Below are 26,150 nucleotides of genomic sequence, written 5' to 3' on the forward strand. Positions count from 1 at the left end.
GTGGATGCCTGCAGGGAATTTAGTGCGTCCACTGCCAAACAGCCCTCCATTATGAGTAATGTCCATAAGTCACTATTAGGAATGGAATGCAGGTTCACTAGAATAATTTTCCACTTAAAATAATAAAAGGATTCAAGGGCTAAATTCTCTGCAGGCAAAAAAGGCCTTTTGCTCACTTACATTAAAAGTAAAATTGGCCCCAAAACATAGCCTAGGCCTGACCTCAAACCTTATTAAAATAAACAACTATGATTGCGTTAACCAGTAAATATGAACCATATTTACAAGCTTCACTTTAATTTTCTTAGGCAAGTACAAGAAAAAAAAGTTAGACAAATTATAGTTTCATGTAAGTTCTCACCTGTTGTTTGCTTGAGAAGCTCTAAGCCATTTTGTATAGCCAAATCAACATCTTGTTTTCTAAGAAGAATCTCTTCCTGAAGATCCTATGAATAAAAGTCACTTACGTTAGCACAGACCTAAAAAAATATATTATTTTTATTTAGAATAAGCATACTGATATTTTAAACAAAATATATAAAAGAAAATAAATGATGTATGGGGATATAAATAAAATTTAAAACGTGAATTAAATAATAAATGAACAGAAATCAAAATACCAGTAGTTCAGAGTGCTGTTTCTCAAGCAATTCTGTGTTGCAATCTTGGACAGACAATTTGTTCAGTTTATCATGGACTTCATTCAGCCAGTTCATCAATTCAACTTCGTCCTCCCCAAAAATCTGAGCATTGCTGTAAGCTTGCTGGAGAAGTTCAGACCTGCTGTTGCTCTTCTCTTGAATTTCAATGTAACGTGCCTGAGCAGAATCTAGCTTTTCCTGCACCATATCTTTATCTTCCCTGGAGCTCATAGTCTTTAGAGACTGACCAGCACTAATGGCCTGATGCAAACTCTTATTGTGAGCTAGGACATCATCTTCTAGGGCCTATATTTTATTTTCAATAATGAAGAATAATGGAAAAGAAAATCAGAAAAACATAAAATAAATTTAGGTGGAACTCAAGAAAAATGGAACAAAAAAGGACATATTGACAACATAAATGTATAAAACTTAAATTACAAGGGAAAGAAAATGAAACAGTATGGTAAAATGAGTAAAGTGCAACAGCTTTGCCAGCATTTAAAAAGAATGACCAAACCAAGTGAGTGGTTTGCATCTTACTTTATGTTGAGAAATCTGCTGCTGCAGTTTGGAAGCCTGTGTCCCAATGGGTTCTGCATTTGCAAGCCTCTTCTCTGTGGCTGTCAGCCACTCCACCAGTGGCTCAAGAGCTTCATGGAATTGCTGGGCTACCACCGAGATGCCTTCCAGCTGACGGTTCCTACCAATGCACCCAGGGAATGGTTATCTTTTGTGATGAAGTGAGTGTCAAACAGTTTTAATATAGGAAAAAAAATCCCTTGAATCCTTTGAAAAACACTCCAGAAATAATTCAATCTCATAGTAGGAACCAGTTACCAAATGAAACAGACATATATCCATGATACTTAATGAAAAGCAAGGTAAAGTAAAAATCAAATTAAATTAAAAACAAACACCTCCAAGGCATTTGGCTAATATACCAGTTTTGAAAATAAAAATATCACTTTATTCATATACTTTTTGCTAAAAATAATCTAGCAATCAATTCAGCAAAAGATTGTTTTATACCCAGTTAAGATAGTTCTCAAGTTTCCAGCTGTCTCAAAGCATAAAGTTACACTCCCTTTACTATTATATGTTTTAAAGTTAGGCAAAGACTTTACTGAACCAGAACATACTGCCATGCTTCCTCAGTGTTGTAAAATATCTTTAAACATTTTTTCAATGATGACAACAGAATTATTTGGTTCTAAATTTGCCTTTCTTGTCCTGGATGAAAGCTCTCAATGAAGTTAGTGAGACAACATTAATAAAGCATAGAGACTTGACCTCCAAAACACAAAAGCAGTAACTAAAACATTTCTGGTTCAGATTACCACATGCCAGAGAAGACTCTTGATTACAGCAAAGTCTTCTCTACAAGCAGTGCTGAAAAAATGTCATTCAAGCAGACTTTTAGGAGAGATTTGTTCTACATGAAAACATCACAATAATGTTTTTCAAATGAGGATCTCGTTCCAGATAAAAGCTACATTTATATGTGTTTTCCAAGGCTTATAAACAAGGCAGACTTGACATATTTAGCCATGGAACACTCTGTGGGGTACTCTACATAGTTTTCAAAATCATCCTCAAATTCCTTCTTCATTCTAGAGACCAGCCAAAGAAGAATGGAGACAAGCTCGCAGCTAATGATGGCTTGGAAAAAGCTGCAATTTCATTTGTAATTAGATATCACCAGACTGGGAGGATATTATTAAATTAAACATGACATTAACATTTACCCCAGCTAATGAGTCAGATTCCTTCAATAAAAAAGAAGGGAAAAAAAAAAGGAAATAATGGTCTATTACTGGTTGACTAATTAAATAATCCTATTATTAGTATGAAGTAACAAAACAGGTTCAGCTAAAGAGAGGCTACCAGAAGGAATAGAAGAAAGCAGAAGCGAGGTGAGTTCAATGCTACTCTAAGTCCCAACACAACCATTTGTTCTTCACTGTAAAGCTTCACTGTGCACTTTAAATTTTTCTTCAACTTCCCAAGTCCTCTCTTACTCTGAATTATAGGCTTTTTTCCAAGCTGTCTCATGCAGTCTTCTCTCTACTCTGAAAAAGACTGTCCTTCTCAAATCCCCACCCAGAAAACATGTTCAGTAATCATTTCAACACAGATTTATTCAAAGACACTTTCCAGTTCATAACTTTACAGGTATTTCATATGTTGACAACAACTCATAAATGTAAGTCTGTGTTTACACAGATACTGTGTGCATGGATTTGGTTTGATTTTTTTCCAATTGGAACTTGAAGTGGACCTCAATGTCTTTTAAGGGATAGGGTTTTCTGTGTTGCTAGAATATATATATCTATATACTTTAAAGGTCCTTCTTTTATGTGAAAACTAAGGGAGCTCGGCACCTTGCATGCATCTCCAACTGACAGTACAATAACCTCTGAGTTGCAGAAACTAATTATGTAGATGATATTAAAAAAATACCCAAAAAAAGGAAAGAATTGAGTGCCCCTTCTTTGTAGCAATTCAGGACGTTGAAGTTCCAACAGAATATCATTATTATTTGTTAGGTGTCAAATTTGCATTTGATTCTATTGCAAAACAGGTTCTTGCCTCAAAACACTTGCATTCTAACTAATCAACAGAAATAAAATATGCAGAAGATACATATGTAATTAATTCCAGCAGATTATCACATTAGACTAAACATTTTTTAAAGAGCTTTTGGTCTCTTCAGGTCACTTTTCTCCACTTTTCCCTCAGAAGACCCATTATATCAATATCAAGACATAACGCAATCAAAAGCATGGTAGTACTTTACAACATAGAGTTCCACATGCTGCTTCTGAACATTCATCACATGCTATGGCTACATTTTTCAAACCCATGAAAGAATTTCAGGTACCTTGTTTCAGCTTTACTGAGCAAGGCATCCCATCGACTGTCCAGGAAACTCAGCTGTTTCAGGATTTTCACTCTATCAGCGGGCTCTGCTGACTCCGCAATTTTCTCCCCTTCGCGCTTGATTGCCTCAACAGTTGGCTTGCGGTCATCCAGCAGCCTCTGCAGGAGCTGCAGGGACAGCAATCCAGCACCACGTTATTAAGAATATTGCAATAATGCAAATGGAACAATAGTAGACTTCTTGAAAAGCCCTTAAAACAAAACAAACAATAAAACCCCACAACACCAAAAACTAAATCACAATGCCTATATTGTGATAAAAATGTGAACAAAGCTAATCGGAGACACACATAACAAACATCAATCCCCTCCCTGACCAACACAGACTCATTTTAGATTCTTAGTTGTTTTCCTAAGAACACTGGAGCTTCATGGAGCCCAAACAACAACCCTGGTTTCTCTGAGGTAAGGATGTGTGGCAGCCCAAGAAGTGAACACACAGAGGACAAAGCTCTACATAGCACCCTTGGGGGAATCCAGCTATCTAGAATTAAGTTACATTTTATAGGAACATTGATGGGAAAACTGCATGCCCTGCCAGATTTGGCATCACAGAGGTAATTTGGATACATTGAGAGATGGGAAAATGGATACTAAAACTATGGCATAATCAACTCATCACTTATATGAGATACAGTTGAGTTCACTAGTCTAGTATAGTACATTAACTCCTCTGTGAAGAATAAAATGTGCCTCTGCCTGCAATCCGCCCTTCCTCCATTCCATAGGTGCCTTTGGTAACGTTAACATTTTGCCACCACAGGTATCCCAGCACGACAACCTGTACTGGCCTTTATATTACTTTATATAAATCCTTGGGTGGCAGTGGGCCACACAGTCCTACTGCATGAATTGTACATTTTATCAGCTACATTATCATTCTTTTTTCCATAACCACTATTAAAATATTCCAAAGTTGATGACACAGATAGAGTTTCTACATTAGCACAGACCACTTCCCAATAGGATTCCAACTAATTACCAATAATCATCACATGAAGATCAAGAGCCAAGGTTTTAAGTCCATAATCTGCAATCTTATCTTGGTAGTACTAGAATGAAAATTTACTAGGTTTTATTTCCTCCCTTTCAAATGGCCAAATACTGGATTTTATGCTTTCTCTTTTTCCAATGGATCTTTAACATCCTTTCCAGATAATGTTAATAAACCAGAGCTCAGATTGCACAGTATTGCACTCTGTCTTATATCCAAGAAGATGAGCACTCCTCTCAACCCCTGACAAAGTCTTGAGTTTTGAACAGATGGTTCCTTTAAACACCTCAGCACACCCCAGTGTAATATAATACACTTGAATAGGTATTATGCTTTGCCAAAGACTGGGAACTTATTCTCATTGGTCCAGTGGAAGGAGAGGGATTCTGAAACCATTTCACTTACCTTCTGTTCTTGTATTTGGGCCTTGACAACTTTGAATTCAGCAGATGGTGGTTTCTGATTAGCCACAAGATCTTCTGTATCAATGAGCCAGCTAAGCAGAGATTCAAGGGCATCCTGAAATCTCCCACAGTGGAGGAGGGCTTCCTGCAATTGTGCAGCACGCTGAGCAACCTGAAAAACAGCAGAGGATCTCACTTATTCATTTTATTTCTGTGAAATAATTTGTTAAAATCTGTAGAACATTGTCAATATCAAACTCTTGCTTTTGTAACTATTCATAACAGCACTATGTCATAATTCAGCATGAATCTGGATTCATGAATAGGAGCTGGGGCTGAAGACATCCAAAGAAAAGAACAGACTGACTCCCACTAAATCAGCCTGCTCTAGTAATTCCTTACAAGTTACTAGAGCTTTATGTAGCTACAGTATTATGAAATATACTGACGGGATGTTTGCATTTCAGATGGTCTTTATCTTCCTTATAGAAAGAATGAGCCAGGATTTCAAAGTAACAGCTCTTAATAAGGCCCAATAATGCCATCAGTGTGAAATAAAAATAGGAAAGGAGAAGGCAAATATGTGAACCACAGGTGTATCTGGTTCTGCTGCATCACTCTTTCAGGAAGAGAGCAGAAGAAGATGAGCACCATTTTTACTCCCCACCCTTTCCATTTCCCAACAGCAGCTACTGCTGAAGGAAAACTGCAAAGTGCAGAAAAACATCTACAGCCAGTTGTTCAAAGCAGTGGTGCTTTCTGATGCCTCAAGCAATTCAATCCTTAAGGTGCTGTAAAGGAAACATTCCACCAGTCACACAAAGCTGGGCTGTATCATTGCTCTGTGCACTGTGCAGGTACAACAGTGTACATGAGCAAATGCAACAAGCAGAAAAAAAATGCAAACAATGGCTGAAAGTGGGACTGGATGTCCAGGGATCCCTACCAACCCCACCCATTTCAAGATTCTGTGAGTCTTTCCTGAATAAAAATCCAGAACAGACCTAGAGAAAGTTTGGCAAAACCTTATAAATGACAGCAACACCTCTGGCTTTTAGCAATATAAATCTTATCCTTAGAATTACTAACAAAGTGATTGTGCAAAGCAAATACAATTCATATTCTTAGTGAATATTTAATTTCCTGTATTTTGAAAGACATCAGCAAGCAAATAATCTAAAGGCAGAGCATAACAAAAGCAGGATAGTATACAAGATAATAACCTTCTTATTAAGAGTCTTCCATCGGGTGTTGACATCTTCAAGGTCGTGTTCAAGATTTTCTGTGCTGGTACTTTTAGCAGCACTCTGAATAAGGCCCTGACCCAACCAATTTACTTCCTGTTGTTTTACTTGTAAGGGTTCAATTTCTTCTTTCTGGAATACCTGCAGTTGAAACCCAAGACAGACATGAAACATGGTAACTTCTGTCATAAAATGCATATGATGTTTACATGACAGTATGCAACAAAAACGTTACTTAAAACTGGTGTCTAGAAGAAAGGAAGCCATTCCTTGTCAGGACCTTCCTAAAAAAGCATTAATAAATCTAAACAGAATAGACTCAATCTAAACAGAGTAAATTCAATACATCATAGAAGGGGAAATGACATACATTTCCATTAGTAGTTTTAGATAGGAAGGAAAGGGAAAGAGAAAAAGAGAGGCGGTGAAAGTTTAGGGGGTTGAACAAACTGATAGAGGGGGAAAAAAAAGAACAAACTCATCTGCTTAATTATCTATCAATAAAATCTAACAAAAAATGGCACAGACCAAGAGAGACAAGTGGGCATTTTTCCAAAATAGGACTAAAACCAAAGTTTTAAGTCAAAGAAACTGTGAAGAAAGAGATATTTTAAGATCTGTTGAGGAGATTACAATGGTAACAAGTGAGGAGGAAGAACTACAGGTGCTGTTGAAACAGTATCCCGGCAGACACACAGGAAAATGGGCTTTCATTGCTAATTGCCAAGGCTTTGACCGTGCCCAACAACAGTCTAAACAGTTTTGTGTTTGCTTTATTTTACTCCTGCAGGTATTTAGGCTTTTTCAGAGCCAGATTATTACCATTAGCAACAGCAACGTAAATCTCCATTTGTATTCAGCAGCATTAAGCTGCACTGACACAAGTGTCAATGAGATCAGAAAATGGCCTGAAGCCCCTGAATTAATTACACAGGCCAGTGAAAAATAACCAATGAATAAACAATGCTAAAGAATGCTCAACTTTTGACCCTAAATCCTTCAATTTCTATAGCAGCATTCAGTAACAGTTTTGGTGTACACTTAGTGCATTCAAAACAACCTTTCTCAGCATCCTGAAAAGCAGAGATCACTCTGAATGTACCAGCAACTCTCCTCTATTGCACCAAACACAGTGTGGCAAGAGATTGCTTTCAAACCTGCAGACCTCAGCTGGCTGAGCACACTTCCACCAGCTTGACAAGTTAATCTAGCAGCTACTGCAAATACACTAAATGTGAAGGGTAAAATAAATTGAGCATCCCTATGAGATTTGTTCCTACAGAAAAAAAAACCCCTAAAAACTTTAAAAGTGTGGTTACATGAAAACTGAGAGCGTGCAATGAGTTGGCTGCTCCTAGAAGAAGGAAAATGCATGTGTTTTTCTTGACTTTAGGGTAAGGAGGAGGCAGAATAACATTTCAACACTGAATCAATAACAAATTCTTCTTTTATGTGCTATAAAGTCTCATCGTTTGAGAACAACGTCCTACCACAGAGAGGACTGATCTACATAATCTGCCCTTTAAAAATGCACACATTCTTTGTGGAGAGAAGCTTAAAATAAATTACAATTATTGCTGAGGCTAAAGTTTACCAGAACAACTTAGCAACAAAGCTTGAAGTATCTCAGATTTCAACCAGAGTGGGAAGAAAAAAATTACAGACCCGGCAAACACCCTTTCCTTATTACAAAGCTTCCCTTACTCTCTTACCTCATCCAGCACTCACAAAGCACTGCAAGATCCTGTGCTTGTAAAATACTACCGTAACGTCAGATCTGCTTTCTGGCACACAAATGCAAAAGGCATCTTTCAGAAGAGGCGGTGAGCCTTTAATCTGCCTGCTTTGGAAACCACAACCATCTGATACTGTTGCTTATACCTTGATGAGTAAGGCTGCTCATGAACACATGGCCGTAGCTGCCCTTGAATGGCATTGCCTGCGACCGCACTGAGCACAGACACCAAGCACCAGGACAGAGCATGGAAGCATTCCACATTGGGAGCAACAGGCACCAGCTGGGCAATAACAACCCTGCTCCAAACAGCTGGAGTAACAGCCACCCCCTCAGACTTTGCCCCCAGTTCATTTCCCACACTGACTACTTCACCTACTTTGGACGCCCCATGTGTGCTATGCAAATGGAACTGATCACTGCATCTGCCTAATTAATATTTTTTTTAAAGTTACAATTCTGCAGTGATGACAAAACTTAAGAGTTTTAAACAAATGTCTTTATGGTTACACTACAACTATTTCACAAATCTATGGATTTCTTTTCTAGTTACCTTGTTGGACAAGAGGCCATTGCAGACTGTATCCAAGGTGTCTTGGATGCCAGTAGTCCAGATATTGCCTTTATTTCTCTCTGAGAAAACTTTTGGGCAGTTTACAGAACTATCTAATTCAAGCTGTTGAACAGAAAATGCCATTTCATTTGAGCCTGTACATGCTACACTGCATTCCTCCGTATCAGATAAAATTTCATATTTTGCAAAATCCAAGTCACTAGTATTTACAGCAGCATTAGTGTAACAAACATCTACATGAAGAGATACGTCATCCACATAATCCTCCTCTACTGTTGTGACTTGTATTTTAGTTTTTTCATGAACTTCATATGCATTTTCCACTTCATTTTTGTCTGGGGTAATACTTCTTCCGTCACCTTGAAGAGGATCTTCATGCGACAGAATTTTCTCTTTGAAACCTTGTAAGTGAGAGTGTTTCCCCTCCATCTCTTCCTGGTCACTCTCACATGTCTGGGTATTGTTTTGTTTTAATTTTCCAGAAGGTAAAATGTCATGCAAAGCCAGTCTGCCGTTTTCTCTGACAGGGAGACTCATGCTTGCAAGCAGTGGGGTTTGCTGCTCTCTGCAAATTGCTGGGATATATGGTTTGAACTGACCTACTACATGGATATCTTCTGCAGAAGACAGACTTCGTACTTGAGTTTGCTCCCCTGCTAAGGGCATATCTTGTTTATCTTCCCTTTCTGTTGGAGGGCTGCATAAACCAGAATCATCCTCTTCGGAGGTAAGAGAATTCGTACCCCATTTGCATTTGCCTAGTCTAGCTGCCTCTGACAGATCAGCAGTTTCATTAAAGGAGCTTTCACTTCTGTTAGTGTAATCTGGAAAGCTGGGTGGAACAAGCATTCTCCAGGATCGTCTATGCTCCTTCTTTTCGGTGTGAGACTTCACCTTGGGTAACCCAGCTGTCCGAATTATATCGCTGTTCAGCTTAAGAGCATCAAAGATCATTTTTTCATCTAACTTGTTCGCTTCGCGGCTTCGCAGCTCAAAAACACTGGAAGAAGTAAGGGCACCATTGGAGCACAAAGTACTGATGTCCAGTGTTCTGTGACTGTAGGGTAAGGTCCGGTCTGTGAAATGCCTCGAGGAGAGGCTGCCCTTGGAGCCTGAATCGATCTGTTCATTCAGCCGCACAGTGTCATAGATAGACCTCTGGGGAACGTAGCAGTCTTCAATATTTAGATCTTCGTCTTCTTCCCCTTTGCCAACACATGGAGGATTCTGACGTAGGCAGTCTGGCCTGCTAAGTGGCTTCCCCATGTTGAAAGTATACACACAAGTATACTTTTCACAGATTTAGGGCAAACATTTAAAAAACACTAGCAATCTGAAGAAATAGTAAACTTGCCCTTACATAAGATGCATAGATATGAAAATATACATCATAAGATATGAAGTGGCTGAGGTCATTCATAATCAGTGCATCCGTTTAAATTTGACTTAACCTGGATATGAGGTTTTCCACCCCCCAAAATATAAAGTGCTTCAGTAAGAAAGTAACAGAAATGTCCCAATGTCACAGAAAAACGAAGTATAGCAGAAACCAGCAGTGGCCAAGTATGTCAAAAACTCAGTGGAAGGCTTCATTTACTTTTCCAGGTCAGAATCTGTGTCTGAAATCTCCCAAATAAGCCTTCAAATGAACAAGTCTTACAGAAGGCAGTACATTATCTTCTGTACATGACTGCTTAACTGTAATCCATTTAGCTGGCTTGCAGGGTCCCATCTCCTTTATAAATAAAACATGGTGCAGCAGCTTAAAAAGACAGAATCCACAGTGACTTGTATGGTCCTGACCAAGGCACGGAGAAAATCCTGGGGGGTGGGGGGAAATAAGTTAAATCCAGAACAGTAAGAATAATAAAACAGCCCTTTACTTTTTTGGCAGTAGCTATAAATAACCTTGATCTGAAAGGCAGCTTATCCTCCTCTTGTAACAGGCTTGCTTCGCGGTGCCTCCACAAGTCCCACAGGAAAACATCACTTTCTAGCAGCCAAGCCAATGCGTCCTTTGAGCAGCCCGTCGGAAGACGAAGGTTTCAGACCGATTCTCCCGATGCCATACTGGAAAGCTCTTTAAGGCAGCTGCAGAGCCGAGCAAGCGTGGCGCGTTCCCCGAAGGCACGGCAGGTTTACATTCGACAGGTTCCGACTACAAGCTGCAGCTAGCGGGCTGCCCTCGCCTCCTCCTCATTTCTGAAGCGCAGCTGCTAAGGAGCCGAGGGAGGCAGGGAGGGAGGGAGAAAACCCCCGCCGAGCAGCGCCGGCGCGTCCCGCCCGGCGCGGCCGCCCCGCGCCCCGGCTCGCCCCGCTCCAGCGACCAGGAACGCCCCGCTCCGCTCTCAGCAAACATCTGCCACCGGCCCGCCCGCGCCCGCAGCGCCGCTCCGGGGGCTCCCCTCCCTCCGGCCCTCCCCGCCGCCTCCTTATCTGCTCAGCCGCCCGCGCCTTCGCTTCTCGCTCGGTGCCGTGCAGGGGGCTGGGAGGGCAGGCGGCGGGGAGGCTCCGCCGCCCGCCCGGCGGTGACATCACTCCCGCCGCAGCCCGCTCCGGAGCGCTGGGGGAGCGGCCGGCACCGCTCCGGCCGGCTGCGTCCCGGGAGAAACTCCGCGAAGGGGGGGAAGCGGCGCTTTAACCGCGCCCGCACGCCATCGCCCCGTCTCATGAAGCAGTCATTTCAATGGAGGCTTCCTTTCCAAAGTTACACCGAAACTTTACCTCTGTTTTACTTTAAAAAAAAAAAAAAAAAGAAATCCCGCAAACTCGCCTAGTGTTTAGATTAGGTGTTGGAATAGTCACAGATTTCTCCACCTGACGTGCAAAGTTCAGTCCAGTTTTGACTATTTTCATTCTGGTCACTGGCCCTGAGGCAAGAGCGTAGGCTGCTGCTGGCTGACAGGGCAGCCACTCCTGAAGAATTCAGCTCCCACTGAAAGAAACATTAAAATATTGGGGGAAAACCTTACTATATCTGAAAGACCTTTTTTTTTTTTTTTTTTTTCCAGTGGGATTTATTGGAGCCATAAACCAGCCTATCAGGACAAAGATTCCAGTTTTGGAAATTGACATCTTTTAAATACAGTTCAACACTTTGCACCTACACTTCTAGCTCATAATGACAGAGGGGAAGGGTTGGGAGACTCACAGGTAACTTGCCAAGAGCACAGGAGGAGTTGCTATGACCGAGCAGCTCCCCTCCAGTAGAAGGCAAACCCTGAGCTGAGCTGCCGATGTGATATCAGCATCAGTTTTAGGGGCAATTCAGATCTCACTTTAGGGCAGCATAAGGCACTTAGTACTGAAACTTAACACAGTGCATTCACTGCAATCAGCTTGAGCTTTCTGCATGAAGCAGCAAGTAGGATACACTGTATGCAAGAAATACAAACGTACCACACTTCATGTTTATTGATTTACTTAATAAACAGTCAGCTACATATCAAAACACTAAGGTCATGCAAAACAAATTCTCTCTTCCTCCTCTCTGGTGAGCAGCCATATACCATTTGGATTATGCCAGATAATCACCTCTGGATTCTCTAGCTGAGAATATAATATAATGTTAAAGATGCAAAAAGAATTTTACATAGTTTTGATGAAAGGTCCTATCATCCATGATTATTTTCACCTGAAACAACCAAAACCAGATAGATCCCGGCTGAATTCAGAAAGTGATGCATGATTTTGTAGGCGAAGTGTATAGCTGAAATTGGTCCATATTTGTTCAACAGCAAAATTATTTTAACAGTTTAAAAATAGTTTACCATTTTTCACTGTTTCTGCTGAAGACTTTTGTATGATAGGTAAGTCACTTTCAAAACACAATTCTTAAAAAAATTTTCATACTTCCTTATATTAGCTTTGCTTTTCAATACAGACTGTAAGTGTAGTAAATCTCATGGAAGATTTTAGTATCTTATTCTAGGGGTTGTAAACAGTGCATGGGATGTGCAACACTTAGCTCAAAGGGAAACCTAAAGAGAAACTTCTGACTATGCCTTCAACATGATTTGCCTTCAAAGCAAAAATCAGTGGACTGACACCCTCTACATAACTAACAGGACATGTAGATGTGGCATTTAGGGACATGGCTAACAGTGGACTTGGCAGTGCTGAGTTAGCATTGGACTCAATGTTCTTAAAGGTCTTTTCCAACCTAAACAATTCTGTGGTTCTATAACATAAGCCAATTAAAATCTTTGTTCAAGCTTATTGGCAGGAATACTCAGGATACCTAAAAATTCCCATAAAGTCCAATTAGAAGGCAACCTCTAATGACTATATCTACTTTAAATCCAAAAATAAAAGCAAAAATCAAATGAACCACATACTCATGAAAGCTGTAACAGTGACATGTTGGTTTTACTAAGAAGAATGACATAAAATAATTCAACTTTGAGTTCTTTCTCTATTTCAGAGAGAAACTAGCTGCAATTGCTTCTCCAACTGCAAACATTCTAGCACTGTGCAGCTACTCACACCCAGAGTGTTTGGCTCAGTCCATTTGCACAACTCTTTTTTGTTTTGCTTTTGAAGAATGGTGGCAGACTCAGTGTACCTTAACAAACCTAACTCACTGAAATTTCCTTTCAGGACAAATCTACACATTGCATACAGATTTTGGGGTAGAAAGTGTCTTACAAAGCCAAGTCAATTAGTACTGTTTTGTGTGTGTTTTATATTAATTGAGATAAATTCTTCATTTGATTCTTCCTGAAGTGAAGTAAGAGTCATGGTTCTACTTTGAAATGAACTGCTCTGAAAATTTTCTTTTACAGAAAGTAAATTTTATAACTGCACTGTAAACAAATATAGTTTAACACTGATGGCAACTACTTACAATTTAACGCTGACGGCACCTACTTTCAATTTAACGCTCTATACTGACTGGAATAAGCACATTACAAAGAAATATAAATAAAACAACTATGCATATGCATTTTATATATATATATAAAATACAACTCAAAGCCAGATTATCTTTTAAAAAACACTATGTGTTTTAATGTCATGCCAAGAAGATGCATGCAGCTCTAATTCTTTGTACATAAAAATTGGTTAAACCACAAAAACCACCTCTGGCCCATTACACAAGATCCTTCCCTGAAGAGTGAAGATTTCATGTTAATAGATCTATAATAAAGGACGACACTTTTGCTTTACTCTTGAGGAACTGAAGTTGACTGTAGCTGACCACAGAAGCTAAAGACATAAGGAGGCAGACAGTGGTTTTGTGTCCACAACCACATTTTCAGGTTGGATGTGTTTGCGTACGTGCACAAACATGAGAGCAAACACAAACACACCACGAGTGGAGCAGGATCGGTGGGATCCAGTCTCCCTACAGTTTGCTGCCTCAGGTAGAACTGTTCTCTGGAAGGGCAAAGAGTATAAACAGATAGATTACTTACTGTAGATTTTGATATGCTCCAGTAGCACTGACACCAAGCATTAGGACAGCTGATCCCTATCCTCCTGCTATCAGTATCCCTTCACTAACTACACTCTCACTTGGTAAAATTTCCCATTCTGGTCTCCCTGTTTCCTTTCTTCAAAGGCTCATCACTCTGCTGTTTTATTTCTGCATTTGCTTCCCGCTTATTTAAACAACCCCTTCACTTTTTCATCATTCTTCACCTCCTGTTTAATGGCATTGTGTTTTTAATCATAAGCAAAAGCATGGCCTAGAATAGTTGCTTCAAGCAAAACACATTTCTAAGCTTATAAATATCTCCTATAAATACAATCCCAGAGTAGACTTCTGGATATAAACATGCTGCTATCACTGTTTTCCTTAATGTCTTTCCAGAGTTGTTTTTTTTTTGTCTCCTTACCACATAAGCTCTTGTATTACCAGAGATGCTGTCACCCCACTGGTCTGCACAGGTCTCTCACTCCCAAACTGCTCAATTGCTGTATAGTGTCCAATGCCCTGATGAACTACAACACTGGGACAACACAAAGGGGACTGGATTTTCCTACCATCCACTCATCAGCTTGTAACACTCCAGAAACATTTTTCTTTATAATAAAACACATATTTGTATATGTACATTCATTGTATAAAATACGTATTAACAAAGACCTGAAGCTGCACCTAATGTTTGAAAATGCAAGAAATGTAGTGAAATCAGAGATCCCAAACTGGCTACAAGTGAAGTCCTGTACAGTCAATGTAAGCAAGAGCATTCACAGCAGGAGCTGTTGCTATTTTCCAATATCCAAAGTGTTTTACTAACCATATACAAAGAAAAGCCATTTGTTTCTCTTTTAAATTGAGATAGACTTGTTAGGATAGACTGGCATACAATTTTAATCCTCCCAGTCTAATGGAATCTCCTCATAATGTAACTATTTGTTCAAGATTTTTGTCTCTATTTATACATTCACCAAAACTCCCAGTAACTTCCATTTGAAATTCCCAGATGAAAGTTCTCTGGTTTAATTTTCCTTTACAATATGGCTTAAACAAGCAAAATGCACCCTCTGTTGGCCAGCCATGTAATGACTCTTTTCCAAGGTCATCAAACAGCATGGCTTATCAAATCCTGCAAGAAGGTTTGGCTTTATCATCAAGTGTCAACTAATGTACAGTCGTACAAACATTTGAATCAATATTATATTGGAATGAAACCAAAGCTATTCAGAATATTTAGTGCTACTATATAGATACTAGGAGATTTATGATCTTTTTCAAAAACTGCTTACATCTATAAATCATTCTGGTGAGCACTGGAAACCTAATCCAAGCAAATATCTGTACTTATTTCAGCAGCAAAGCTCAATTAACACTCACTATCACTGCAATGCATTTCTTTGAACTGGACATGGATTGCTAGCTGGCAAATTAAAAAAGCTACACACAGAAGCTCTGGAGTGCATTTTGGATAAGGATAGTACAGAAAAATCCCAATATCATATGGGGATTATTTTGTCTGTTTTCTTTTTATTTGGATGTTTCTGGGTAAGGGTGGAATTCAGTGAGGTAAAACTGGCCAGTGTATCAGAACAGAAAATGGCAAAAGGTAACACCTTAAACCTAAATATGCTGAATTCTATATCCAGATTAAAAAAACTTAAACTACTCAGATGAGCAAAGTGAATGTGGGCAGGTATGTGAACACTGGAGTCTAAAATACATACCACTGTGAAGATGAAAGTTGTGTAATACATGGACATCAAATAGAGACAATATGCAGTTTCTCAAAAACAGAAAGGCAAATCGATTGCAGAAGATAACAAGATAGTGAAGAGAGGTGAAGAGGGAATTGGGGTGCAGGAATTGGGAGCTGAGATGTAGAAGTCCCAATGTTTGCCAAGCTGTAGCAAAGGAAAGTTTCCCTGGAGCATAAGATCCCCATTTAAAACAGATAAAATGCATACAGGCAGAACAGACTGCTGTGAAACAAGACTCCTCTAAGGTCTGCACGTAACCAGTCTCTTTCACTATGGTGTTTAATAAAATGGTATTGTGGTAAAATACTTTATAATAATAAGAAAGCAATCTTCCTACCTTGAATGTATTCAGCTGCTGATTAATAGCCTCTGTTTCCATTCCAACAGGACCTTGTGACTCTTCATGTTCTTCAGCTCTCCCAAGCAGAGTGGAAAATTCTTTTAGCTTAGTGTAAAACTCTTCAACACGGCAAATAGTACCCTCCACTTGATCTTCCCTGGCTTTTGCTCTGTCTTTTAGCTTGTTGCACTGTTTATTTAGAGCTTCCAAGTCTCTCTTTATACCAACAAGATCAGGAGAAGCTTCAGCTTCTGTGGCCAGCATAATTTTACAGTTTTTATTAGCATTTTCATTATTCATTATAAGATCCTCCAACTTTTTCATGAAATATTTTATGTCCTCTCTCTGTGACTGCAGTACCTTGAGATCTCTCCCCACTGGAGCCATGCTATCAAGTTCATCATCAAACTCTGCAAACTGAGAGAACATCTCTCGGATGCTGTTTTGGAAATGGCCAATTCCCTGAAGTTTGGTCTCTAGGAATGAGCACCTGTCCTCAACTTGCTGCTTCACTGCAGTGTATTCTTGTTCCAAAGATTCAGCTTGGAGTAAGAGGTCAGAAACACCTGCTGAATCAGAAGCTTCTACCACCAGGTCTTGGGCAAGCTTTTTTGCTAAATCAACGTGAGGCTTTAAACCTTGCAAGGCTTTCTGCTGGGCCTGCATCATTGTCAGGTGTTTGTTACTGAATGACTGAGGTCCAAGTGAGTCATGAGCTTCCAGATGCTCTTTGGCACTTTTAAGTTGTCTTTCAGTTTCCCTGGATGAGTCCTGAAACTCTTTCAGCCTTTGTGCCATATTTTCCAAGCACTCTCTCTTCTTATGTAACTGTTCTGTAACCACTTTCACATTCTGATTCAGCACCTTAGTTTCTTCTTGAACAATTTCTTTATCTGTTTGACTTGCATTGAGTAAACTTTCAGCAGAATTATTTAATAGTTCCACCATCCCGTGGTGTTTATCCAGGTCTTTCTGCCATGCCCTTACCTGAACAATAGAATCCTCTATTTCAACAGGGTTTATGCCAACTTTCAATTCACACAGGTTACTTTGGCACTTCTCTATCCACGGCTGCAGATTTTCTACATGCTGCTTATATTTGAGGGCTTTCTCCAGACAATCTGCTAATTTATCCTCCCTTTCTTTTACTTTTTTATTCATTTCATCCCAGTTATTCTTGAGTGTGGCAATTTGGGATTGTAACTCTGCTTTGTCATCTCCTTGAGTCTTCTGTAAGATACTTTCTCCTTCTGCAACAATTCTTTCATAGGAACTAATCTGATCGGTCATTGTCTTCTTAAAATCTTTCTGTTCTTCAATTAGTGACTGCAAGGCCTCAAGCTTGGCTGACACAGGACGAGCCTGGTTCAGCTCTTCTTTCTTTTTGCTTAGCCAGGCCTCAAAGTCCTTCGACATCTGCTGGAACTGATGAGAAGTGGCATATGCTGCCTGAAGCTGCTGAACATGGTTATCTACAAAGGAGAAGGCAGCACAGAGGTTCATTAGCAGAACCTGCCAGTATTCAGTAAAAAAAATAACTGATCATTAATTTTAAGAAAGCCAGTCCTTAGTATGTGGAGTTTGACTGGCAGACAACCAAGTTTCTTGCAAGGGGCAGACTCATTCCTGTAATACAGAAGAGCAATGAAGGCAATAGGACAGGAATCAAATGAGGTGAGCTTATCCAGTCTGTGCCTACATGGATCCCACTTGAGCAGATTTTGGTCATAGAAATCACAATTGTGATTCACGGTACTAGGCAGTGTAAGCACAGGGAATATTAAGTGGTATAACCCAGTAGTGTCTAACTCATGGCCTACAGGCAATACATCCTCCTAGGGAGATTCTTTGAAGTTCCTCATGACCAGAGGAAATTAAAAACCCAAAACTGAGGCTGCTAGGGAGAACAAAGTATGATATCACTTGCAATGTATTACTCGCTCAGTTCTATTGTTCACAAGGTAAGAAAAGGCTGCAGACTACCAGCCTCTTTCTGTCACAGGCACTTTTATACAATTACCACTGTGTTTCACTAAGCCATTAACTGGCATTTGCCTAAAAATTATTTTGGTTTATACTCTGCCCCTATGAAGCTGGTAGCTCCTTTTTTGGTCCTAATTCAGTGAAGATGGACATTATAAAAGCCTTGTTATTTTACTCCAAGTTATCTCCTAAACCCTTCACTAGAGATCCCAAGCATTGCTCTTACCTTTTCAAGGCATTGGGATTGTTCTAAATTCTAATGTAAAACTGCTTGGGAGTTGGATTGGATTGAGAGCTGGCACCAGGCTCAGTTCACCTCTATTACAAACTTTTACCTTATTTTATGCCTTAGTTACTGTTTCTCTTTAAATGAGTACTAACCTGATTTTTGCTCGATATCCTTAAATGATTTTAAGATGCCATCCAACTGTCTTGTAAGTTCTGCTTTCAAATACTCTTCCCCAACCAGTGTTGACAGCTCTTCACAAAGAGCTTGTGCTGCATGTATATTCTTCATTTCCTGTTCTATTTCCTTCTTCATTTCTTTAGCAATTTCCAGCTGTTGTTTCACAGCATCAGGCTGTGTACTCACAGCCAGGCTGCTGCTGAGTTTACTATCCAAGGCACTTAGCTTATCAGAGAGACTTCTGAGTAAACTTTGATACTCTGTGCTTTTCACAATGGCTTGGTCAATTCGGTCACATCTCTTCTTCAGCTGGCTAGTTAGACAGTCCCACTTTTGTGCCACAGCTACCAGTTGCTCTTTTACAATTTCATGTGAGGGTGGATGTTCACCAGGTCTCTCCAGAATCCCCTGCCCAGCCATAGTTAACTGCTCATATTGTGGCTTTCTGGTGTCAAACTCTTTGAGCAGAATCTAGGAAAAAAAAAAGAGAATTTTAAAAAGGATTTACTTCATGAGAAAAAAAGTGCTTCTGACAAAAACATCATGTAGAATTTGTTGTAGCTAAGCTCTATTATTGACTGTATCCAAGTTTAAAAGCCAGTGAAATAAATGTGCCTTCTACATAAACTGTGTTGTTTCCAAGTATCTACATCAAAGAAACAGAAAAAAATGAGGTGAATTTACACATCATCTAATAGAAAGTCAACCAGGAGATACAAGTAAACAATGAATTCTGTTAATACTACAGTAATTAAGTAACCACACCAAGCAAAGTAAGTGCTGGTTAGTTTCAAGTAGCGTCTTCTTTCCTAGACAGTTTTGATATTTGTCTTAAGAAACAACTTCAAAGAAAGCGTATTCTGACATAATATTGCAATGGTTTATTATAGAACTGAAACTATTTGGCTAATTCACAAAATGTCTGAATGTGTAGTGTAGGACCTTTTAAGTTTCTATCACTGGTTCTCATTTGTTTTGGTTTTTTTTTGACAGTAAATTGCAGTGCTTGCAAAAGAAGGGACAAATATAATGGCTTTACTTTACAGAACATTCCAAACCTTTTCTAAGTCAATTAGGTTGAACTATTAAGGACTATGAAGTGATACATGATAGTCTTATGCCATCTGTCTAGACTTTTGAAGCACTTACCAATATCGAGTCATAGTATTTCATACAGTATTAGATCATAGTTCATGTTTCAAATACTTCATTTTAAACAATACTGATATTGACTGTCTCCTCAACATTTTTCTTTACCTGTTCTGATCTCTTTTCACTCTTATGATAATTTTTTCTTGTAATTGCTGTAGTCAAGTATGACATAAGCTGATACCTAAAGATAAACAAATCTAATGGCTTATACTAACCATGTTCTGCTCTAGATGCAAAATAGTACTTTGCTAATAGAAAAAAAGGCAGAAGAAACTTAAATCAATAACGTGTGTTGGCACTACTCACCTGAACCTGTTGCTTTTGTGTATTCAGCATATTAGGATCAATTGATAATGGTCCCAGCACACTGACCATTAGCTCCTTTTCTACAAGCCAGTGCTTTAGCTGAGCTTCTGCTGTCTGGAACTGAATCAGGTAATTTGAAGACTCCTCCAGTTTTTGTTGTCTCTCAGATGTAACTTGATTGAGCTCTTTCCATTTGGAATCTAACAAAGGTAATGTTAACACATTGCATGCATGTTCTAGCAGATGGATTGTGTGACAGCAGACTACATATGAAACATAAACAGAGCTCTCTCATAAGGCTTCATGCTGATTAACTCCAGATGCCTTATTGCAGTGACTCTGCAAATAAAATCTTTTAAGTCAGACCCACATGCACTTGGATGACAGTCAGCCACGTGTGGAATTTTTAGAGCAATGAATATTCCACGTGTAATAAAATTATACTAGAATATTACTAAATGAAATACCCCCAAATTTAGGCTTTGGTCTCAAATGATATAGAAGGCAAAGGGTTCTACTCAGTTATAACTCAGGTGCCTGATTTAGATAGACAAATATCCCTGCTTATTCAATAATAAAACCTCTTAAGTTTTCAAAGGTGATCAGAAGCAGAAAATTAGGCTTCAGCTCTGAACAGCCCTCTGAAAAAGCCTAACTCTTTCAAATGTCTGTATCATTCATTTAAACATTCCTCTAAAAAATCTAAAGCAGGTACCTAATGATGGGCAATGAGAATATTCTGCTTATAGGTATTTCAAAAGCACTGTGTGAGCTTAGGTTCACACCTCGCCAGTCTGTGGTCTTTTCCACTATGGCAAGTGGCTTCCAGAGCAGCCTTTGAGCCTTAATCTTGTAACTTCCCCCTTCCCCTCTGTGATACTGTCACTGCTTGCTCAGTCAGCTCTGGTATTTTGCTAAGTCTCCCTGTCCCTGATTTTCATCCCTGTTTTTCACAGTTCTGTTTGCTGCTTCACAGTCCTCTGCTCATTCTGTATGAATCCCTTTTTAACACTACTAAGGGTCTGTTGGAGACCTTACCTGTCACTTAAACTTTTCAGAGTTTCATTCTGAAACAACCAGGACAGACTGGAAAAATTCTCAGCTTCAAAATTACTGTTGGTGTAGCTATGGAAATGCCTATCACTATGAAACAAGATTGATATACCAGGCTATTGACCTATAATTTATTTAAAATATGATTAACATACAACAATTTTTAAAAGCTCATGACAATTAGGTGTTGTAATATCTCAAAATGTATAGACTAAGCATGGTCTTTTTCTTTATTTTCATTGGCTTCTTAAAAAATTTTTAGCAACATTTATACAGTTTTAGAAAACAGCAAAAAAACCACCAAAATGCCAAAAGCCACTAGTTCATGGGAAAAATACATGCAGAAGAGCACTACCAACAACTCAAATGATTTTCTACATGAAATTAGAATCATCTTAATCTGTTATATTTTGTAAAAAGAATAAAATATATATCTTGCTTGTAACTGGCCTGTCAAGTTTTAGCTGCACAATGTTTGAAAAAGATAAACAGGGAGTCAAGCTATAGCCTGTGCACTAATACGGATTCAAAGCCCAGGGACATCACTGGAATTACTTCAGATATACATGTTTGCAAATGGAGTGATTTCCATAGAATTTAACATGTAAGAGGAAACAAGGTATTAAAAATACTTGTTATTGCTAATAAATTAAAAAAACTGATAATAAAACAACTTCCAAATCAGTCTGAGGTATAATATAGCTTTATTGAAATACCTATTTTATCCAATGTTTGTCTCCACTTAGGTGCCTCAGGAGAGTTAGGGTTCTTCTCCAACAGCTCAGTAACTTTGTCCTTCAGTTCCTGCACTTTATTTGCACTTTGCTTTAATTCAGTTTCAAAAAGCTGAAAATTTAGGTGATAAAATAAATAAATAAGTAAGAGACTAAAGAAGAATAGTAAAGTTTGCAGTCTAAGATACTGAGATGCAAAACAGGAAGATAAAAAAAATATCTAGCCTATACATACTACTTTTCTGCTATGAATCTCAAAACATACTATAATGACATATGTTGCTAGTCAATTTTTTTGGAAGAGAGAACCTGAAAGATATAAACTATATTAAAAATTATTGCTAAATTTGAAAAAGTGACAGAACTAGAAGAATTCAGATAAGTAAGATTCACTAGGTTCCATCATATCCACATATACTTGGACTCTGTTTGTGTACAGAAGGCAAACTGACTGATGCAAACTACAGTTCACAGCAGAAATAACCCAGCTAGTTCCAACAGAGAGGGGTGTGATGTGGCCTCATCTACCTCGGCAGGAGTCCTGCTATCACAGACAATTTAATGTAGATCTCCTAAGCCCATAGTTTAAAGAGAATCAGAGTTTTAAGTGTAAACCTAACAGAAGAGAACCTGAGATCTCTAACCAGAGATACTCCAGCAAATCCTAATTAATGCTGTTCTTGCAGACAGAAGTGAATGTTTCTTATTAATTATCCAAAACCCAGACTGAACAAACTGTACTTGATTTAGAACTTCTAGTAAAAGGTCCAGTGCATCAGATGACTCTTGCCTGGGCACTCACTCAGTTTTCCAACTATTTGTGAATACTTTTCTATTACTACACTGCGGGTTAGATGATCATGATAGCTTTGCACATTCTCTGTTAAGAAAAAAGAGCTGGTTTTCTTTCACACTTAGTCTGAATTTTATGATTGAATTTTATCCAACCCTGAGGAAGTTGGTAGCTGGTCAGGTTAATTTTTAAGGGTGACCTGCCAAATATAAAAGAAACTCAGTTAAATCTAATTCTGTCTTTGTTTATATACAATCACAAGCAAGAAAAGAATTTTCCCTATCCATTACATTTCCTTTTCTAGATGAACCTTACATGTGTAAATATTGTCCTTCATTGCCAGGGAAGCATATGTCTCCAATGCTGAAACAGGACAGAAGCTTACTGCTGAATCAGTGGTTTTCTCATATCAATTATAAAGGGGGAAGGGGGCTGTTGTGCAGCTATATAACTTAACAAGCATGACAGGGCTGCTGAAGAGAAACACTGCCTTGGAAGAGACATAAGCCACTGCAGCTGCAGAGACTGGGAGGTCTGTGGAGCATCAGTGAGCCAGCAGCTGCAGAAACAGCTTTTGGACACATACAGCCCTTCAGATATGAAAAGTAATCTATTATAAACCTCTAAACTACTGAGATTAAAAAAGTTTATTGCACAATCAGCATAGCCTCACCTTTTCAAAATGTCCACCAAAATTATTATTTTCTGACCTGCAAAACTCATTCTCTCTGACACAGTGTTCCTTTACTCCACTGACACAGTTTGCCAGATTTGCTCTAAGCCTGACTAATATGCTTAGCAGGATCATTTAAATACTCTCTGTAACATTAAGCTAGACTGAGGTATCAGTTATTTCATAGCATCTGCCTAATAACTACAAGAAAAAGTATTTGTTTGAAGGCACAAAGTACCTTATGTTGTTCAACTTGGGCTTTAACTGCTTCACTATCTGTTGGAGCAGCTTCCCAGTCTGATGCAGTTTTGTCCATTTTTTGCAACCAGTGCATCATTGAGGCCGATTCTTCCTGAATATTTTGCATTTTTGAAAGCATACTTTCTAATTCTGAAATCTTTTCATTCAATAAAACTCCCAAATCTTCATAGCTGTGATTTACATTGGACATAGCTTGTTGAACAGTAGTCAGTTCTGTAAAAAGAGGTGCATGAAGACTGTGTTAGAAGTTACAAGCCCTTGAAACAATACTGATTGTAGTGAAATAGTACTGAACAGTAGTTAATAGTCCTCTAATTAAGAAGTCACTGAATATGTTAGAGTTATTCCCAATCCACTCTAAATGTGGCAACACTCCATCTGAATGAGCTAATATAAGTTCCTACTTGCAAGAACTTCTTATTTCACCATTTCAATACATACAAGTGCACAGACACGTTTCAATCTTTCTACCCTTTGCTGTTTTAGTATTTTAAGTAACAATTCCATGACCAAAAGTTGAATATACTGGACTACAGTTCAGCTACTCTGAAGTCCTTATATAAAAATTCCTTTGTGTCTATGAAAGAGTTGGTGACAGTGATACAAATGTATATAAAATGGGCGTCTTTGTATATATATATTTGTGTATACACATGTGGTGAATACTGATGGGTGTTTAAGTTCAATCCTCATTGAAAGGTATTTCTCAAAAGTCATGCCTTATATTAAAATAGGCATCCCCATATACATTTATAAAAGTATATATTGATTCAGAAAACAAGGCCAGATTTGGTTGGTCTTCAAAGAAAATAATAAGATAGGTATTGTTATAACTACTTATAATATCATGCCCTAGTCAATGTAATTGTCTTATGTGATGTGAAATTTCAGTCTAATAATGACTGCTACAAGCAGATTTATGTACAGCATTTAAAAATACTTCCACATTTAACAGTGATTGGCAAGCAACAAGTCTTTATCACATGCTGAAATTTTTACTGACCTTTATTTTTCAAGAAATCTTGAGTTCCTGGAGCTCCTCCTTCACCATTTAAAATTGTGCCACCTATGGATCAAAAGAGACGAAGCCTCTTGCTTATCTGAGCCTTTTCCCACAATAACCCCACCACTTCATTTCCTCTTCAAAACAGCATGATCCATAGCTGTCATTGCAACCTCAAGATCGAAGCTCCAGCCAGCCAGGACCATAAGGGGTTATCACCTAGGCAGAGCATGTGCATAGAGGGTGGGATGTACATGCATGGCCTTACAAGGGTGCACATATGTATGGTGTATCAGCAGTCCTGCTGCTTGCAATTCTGTACTAAACCACTGACCAGAGCCAAAGCTCTATGCCCTAGCTGTGAGGCCTGTTCACATCCAGATTGCTGACAGCACTTCTTTCCTCTCCCCCAAAGGACCCTGCTGAGAACACAGTTTTACCCAGCTGGGACAGGTATAGCCTGGGAGAAGATGAGCTGGCAAATGCTGTGACTGGGGAGAGCACTAAACATTAAACAGCAAGGAGGCCCAGAGTGCTTATTGCAGACACCACAACCACAACTGCTTACTTAGGGCACCTTTACCCACCAGGGAAGCGGTTGAGGTACCGTTCCTGGAGGTATTTTAAAAACATGTATATGTTCTGCTTGGGGACATGGTTTAGTGCTGACTTGGCAGTGCTGAGTTAGTGTTTGGACCTCATGATCTTAAGGGTCTTTTCCAACTTAAAAAAGATTGTGGTTTATGTGCATTGTAACTCTGCACAGAAAGCTCTCGAAACCAACAGGATTAATCCCTCCCTATCTTGTCATAAGCAAGACTGAAACATTTGCTCCATGACAGGAATTGCAATAGGGCACTCTTATACCTGAAATCCTTACTCTGAGGCAGCCACTCACTAAGGCAGCCCTACTGATTAACCATAATATCAGAGCCCCTGAAACCAGAGCTAATGGGCTTTGTAAAATGGAGTCAGACCAAAGAGCAGGACCACGAGATCACACTGCAGAGAGCTGCAGGGAGAATCACTTCCCGCTCTCCTGCACACATGCATTCCCAGAAGAGCAATTAGCAGAGGAAGATTAATGGTTGTCTTGGAAAAGGCTGTGCACAGTACCAGCTGGACAGTGAGGACCACATTAGTGGCAGCTGGAGGATGGCAAGAGAAAACAAACCAGATAAGAGAAGTCACAGACCCCAGCCAGAGTCCTGTAGATCTTCGCACTCTTTTAGATGGACTCTGGTATTTATAACTGCAGTAAAGTGATACACGGTACAGCTCTTGTCAAGGAGGGCAAATGTTCTGGTCTGGAGGATTATAGCTGCTCTTATATGATAGCTATTAAACTATTTAAACTATTTTTTCTATTTGGATGCATATGAGTAGAAAAGAGGCAGAGGAATGAGCCCAAATAGATCATAGAAGATTCCAAAATGTTCTTTGAAAGATTTTTATTTTAAGTTAAAAAAAAACCCAACAAACTAAACAAAAAACAAAAAACAAAAAAAACCAAACTAAAACCAAAAACAAAACCAGAGGCAGCTATTACAAAGAGATATAAGAAAGAAAGTGTCCTACTTTTGCCCAGTAGGTATCCTCTGTCAGTCCCCAGCCTCCTAGTCATTTAGAGATGACCAATGAGGGCCACTTGAATTTATTTCCAGACCTAGTCAGTTCAAGAATTGACTGAAAATGTGCTTATTGCCATTAAAATGCCCCAATGTCCTTG

At 39.0% G+C, this 26,150-nt stretch overlaps 1 protein-coding gene across 8 annotated transcripts in view; it reads right to left on the bottom strand.

Moving 5' to 3' along the window:
• Positions 1-26,150, bottom strand: part of LOC311152026 (dystonin-like) — a 255,181-nt gene that overhangs the window by 58,547 nt on the left and 170,484 nt on the right. For all 8 annotated transcript variants that reach the window (XM_084202770.1, XM_084202771.1, XM_084202769.1 and 5 more), the window contains 12 exons: positions 24,422-24,484; positions 23,396-23,631; positions 21,674-21,803; positions 19,905-20,104; positions 18,422-18,917; positions 16,055-17,529; positions 6,206-6,367; positions 4,984-5,154; positions 3,526-3,692; positions 1,185-1,344; positions 621-947; positions 362-446 (listed from right to left, as the gene is read on the bottom strand). In XM_084202770.1, coding sequence (XP_084058896.1) covers positions 362-446; positions 621-947; positions 1,185-1,344; positions 3,526-3,692; positions 4,984-5,154; positions 6,206-6,367; positions 16,055-17,529; positions 18,422-18,917; positions 19,905-20,104; positions 21,674-21,803; positions 23,396-23,631; positions 24,422-24,484 — 3,672 coding nt within the window. The remainder of the gene's footprint in view (positions 1-361; positions 447-620; positions 948-1,184; positions 1,345-3,525; positions 3,693-4,983; positions 5,155-6,205; positions 6,368-16,054; positions 17,530-18,421; positions 18,918-19,904; positions 20,105-21,673; positions 21,804-23,395; positions 23,632-24,421; positions 24,485-26,150) is intronic.

This window comes from Fringilla coelebs (genome assembly GCF_963513975.1).
Source record: "Fringilla coelebs genome assembly, chromosome: 3".
Taxonomy (NCBI): domain Eukaryota; kingdom Metazoa; phylum Chordata; class Aves; order Passeriformes; family Fringillidae; genus Fringilla; species Fringilla coelebs.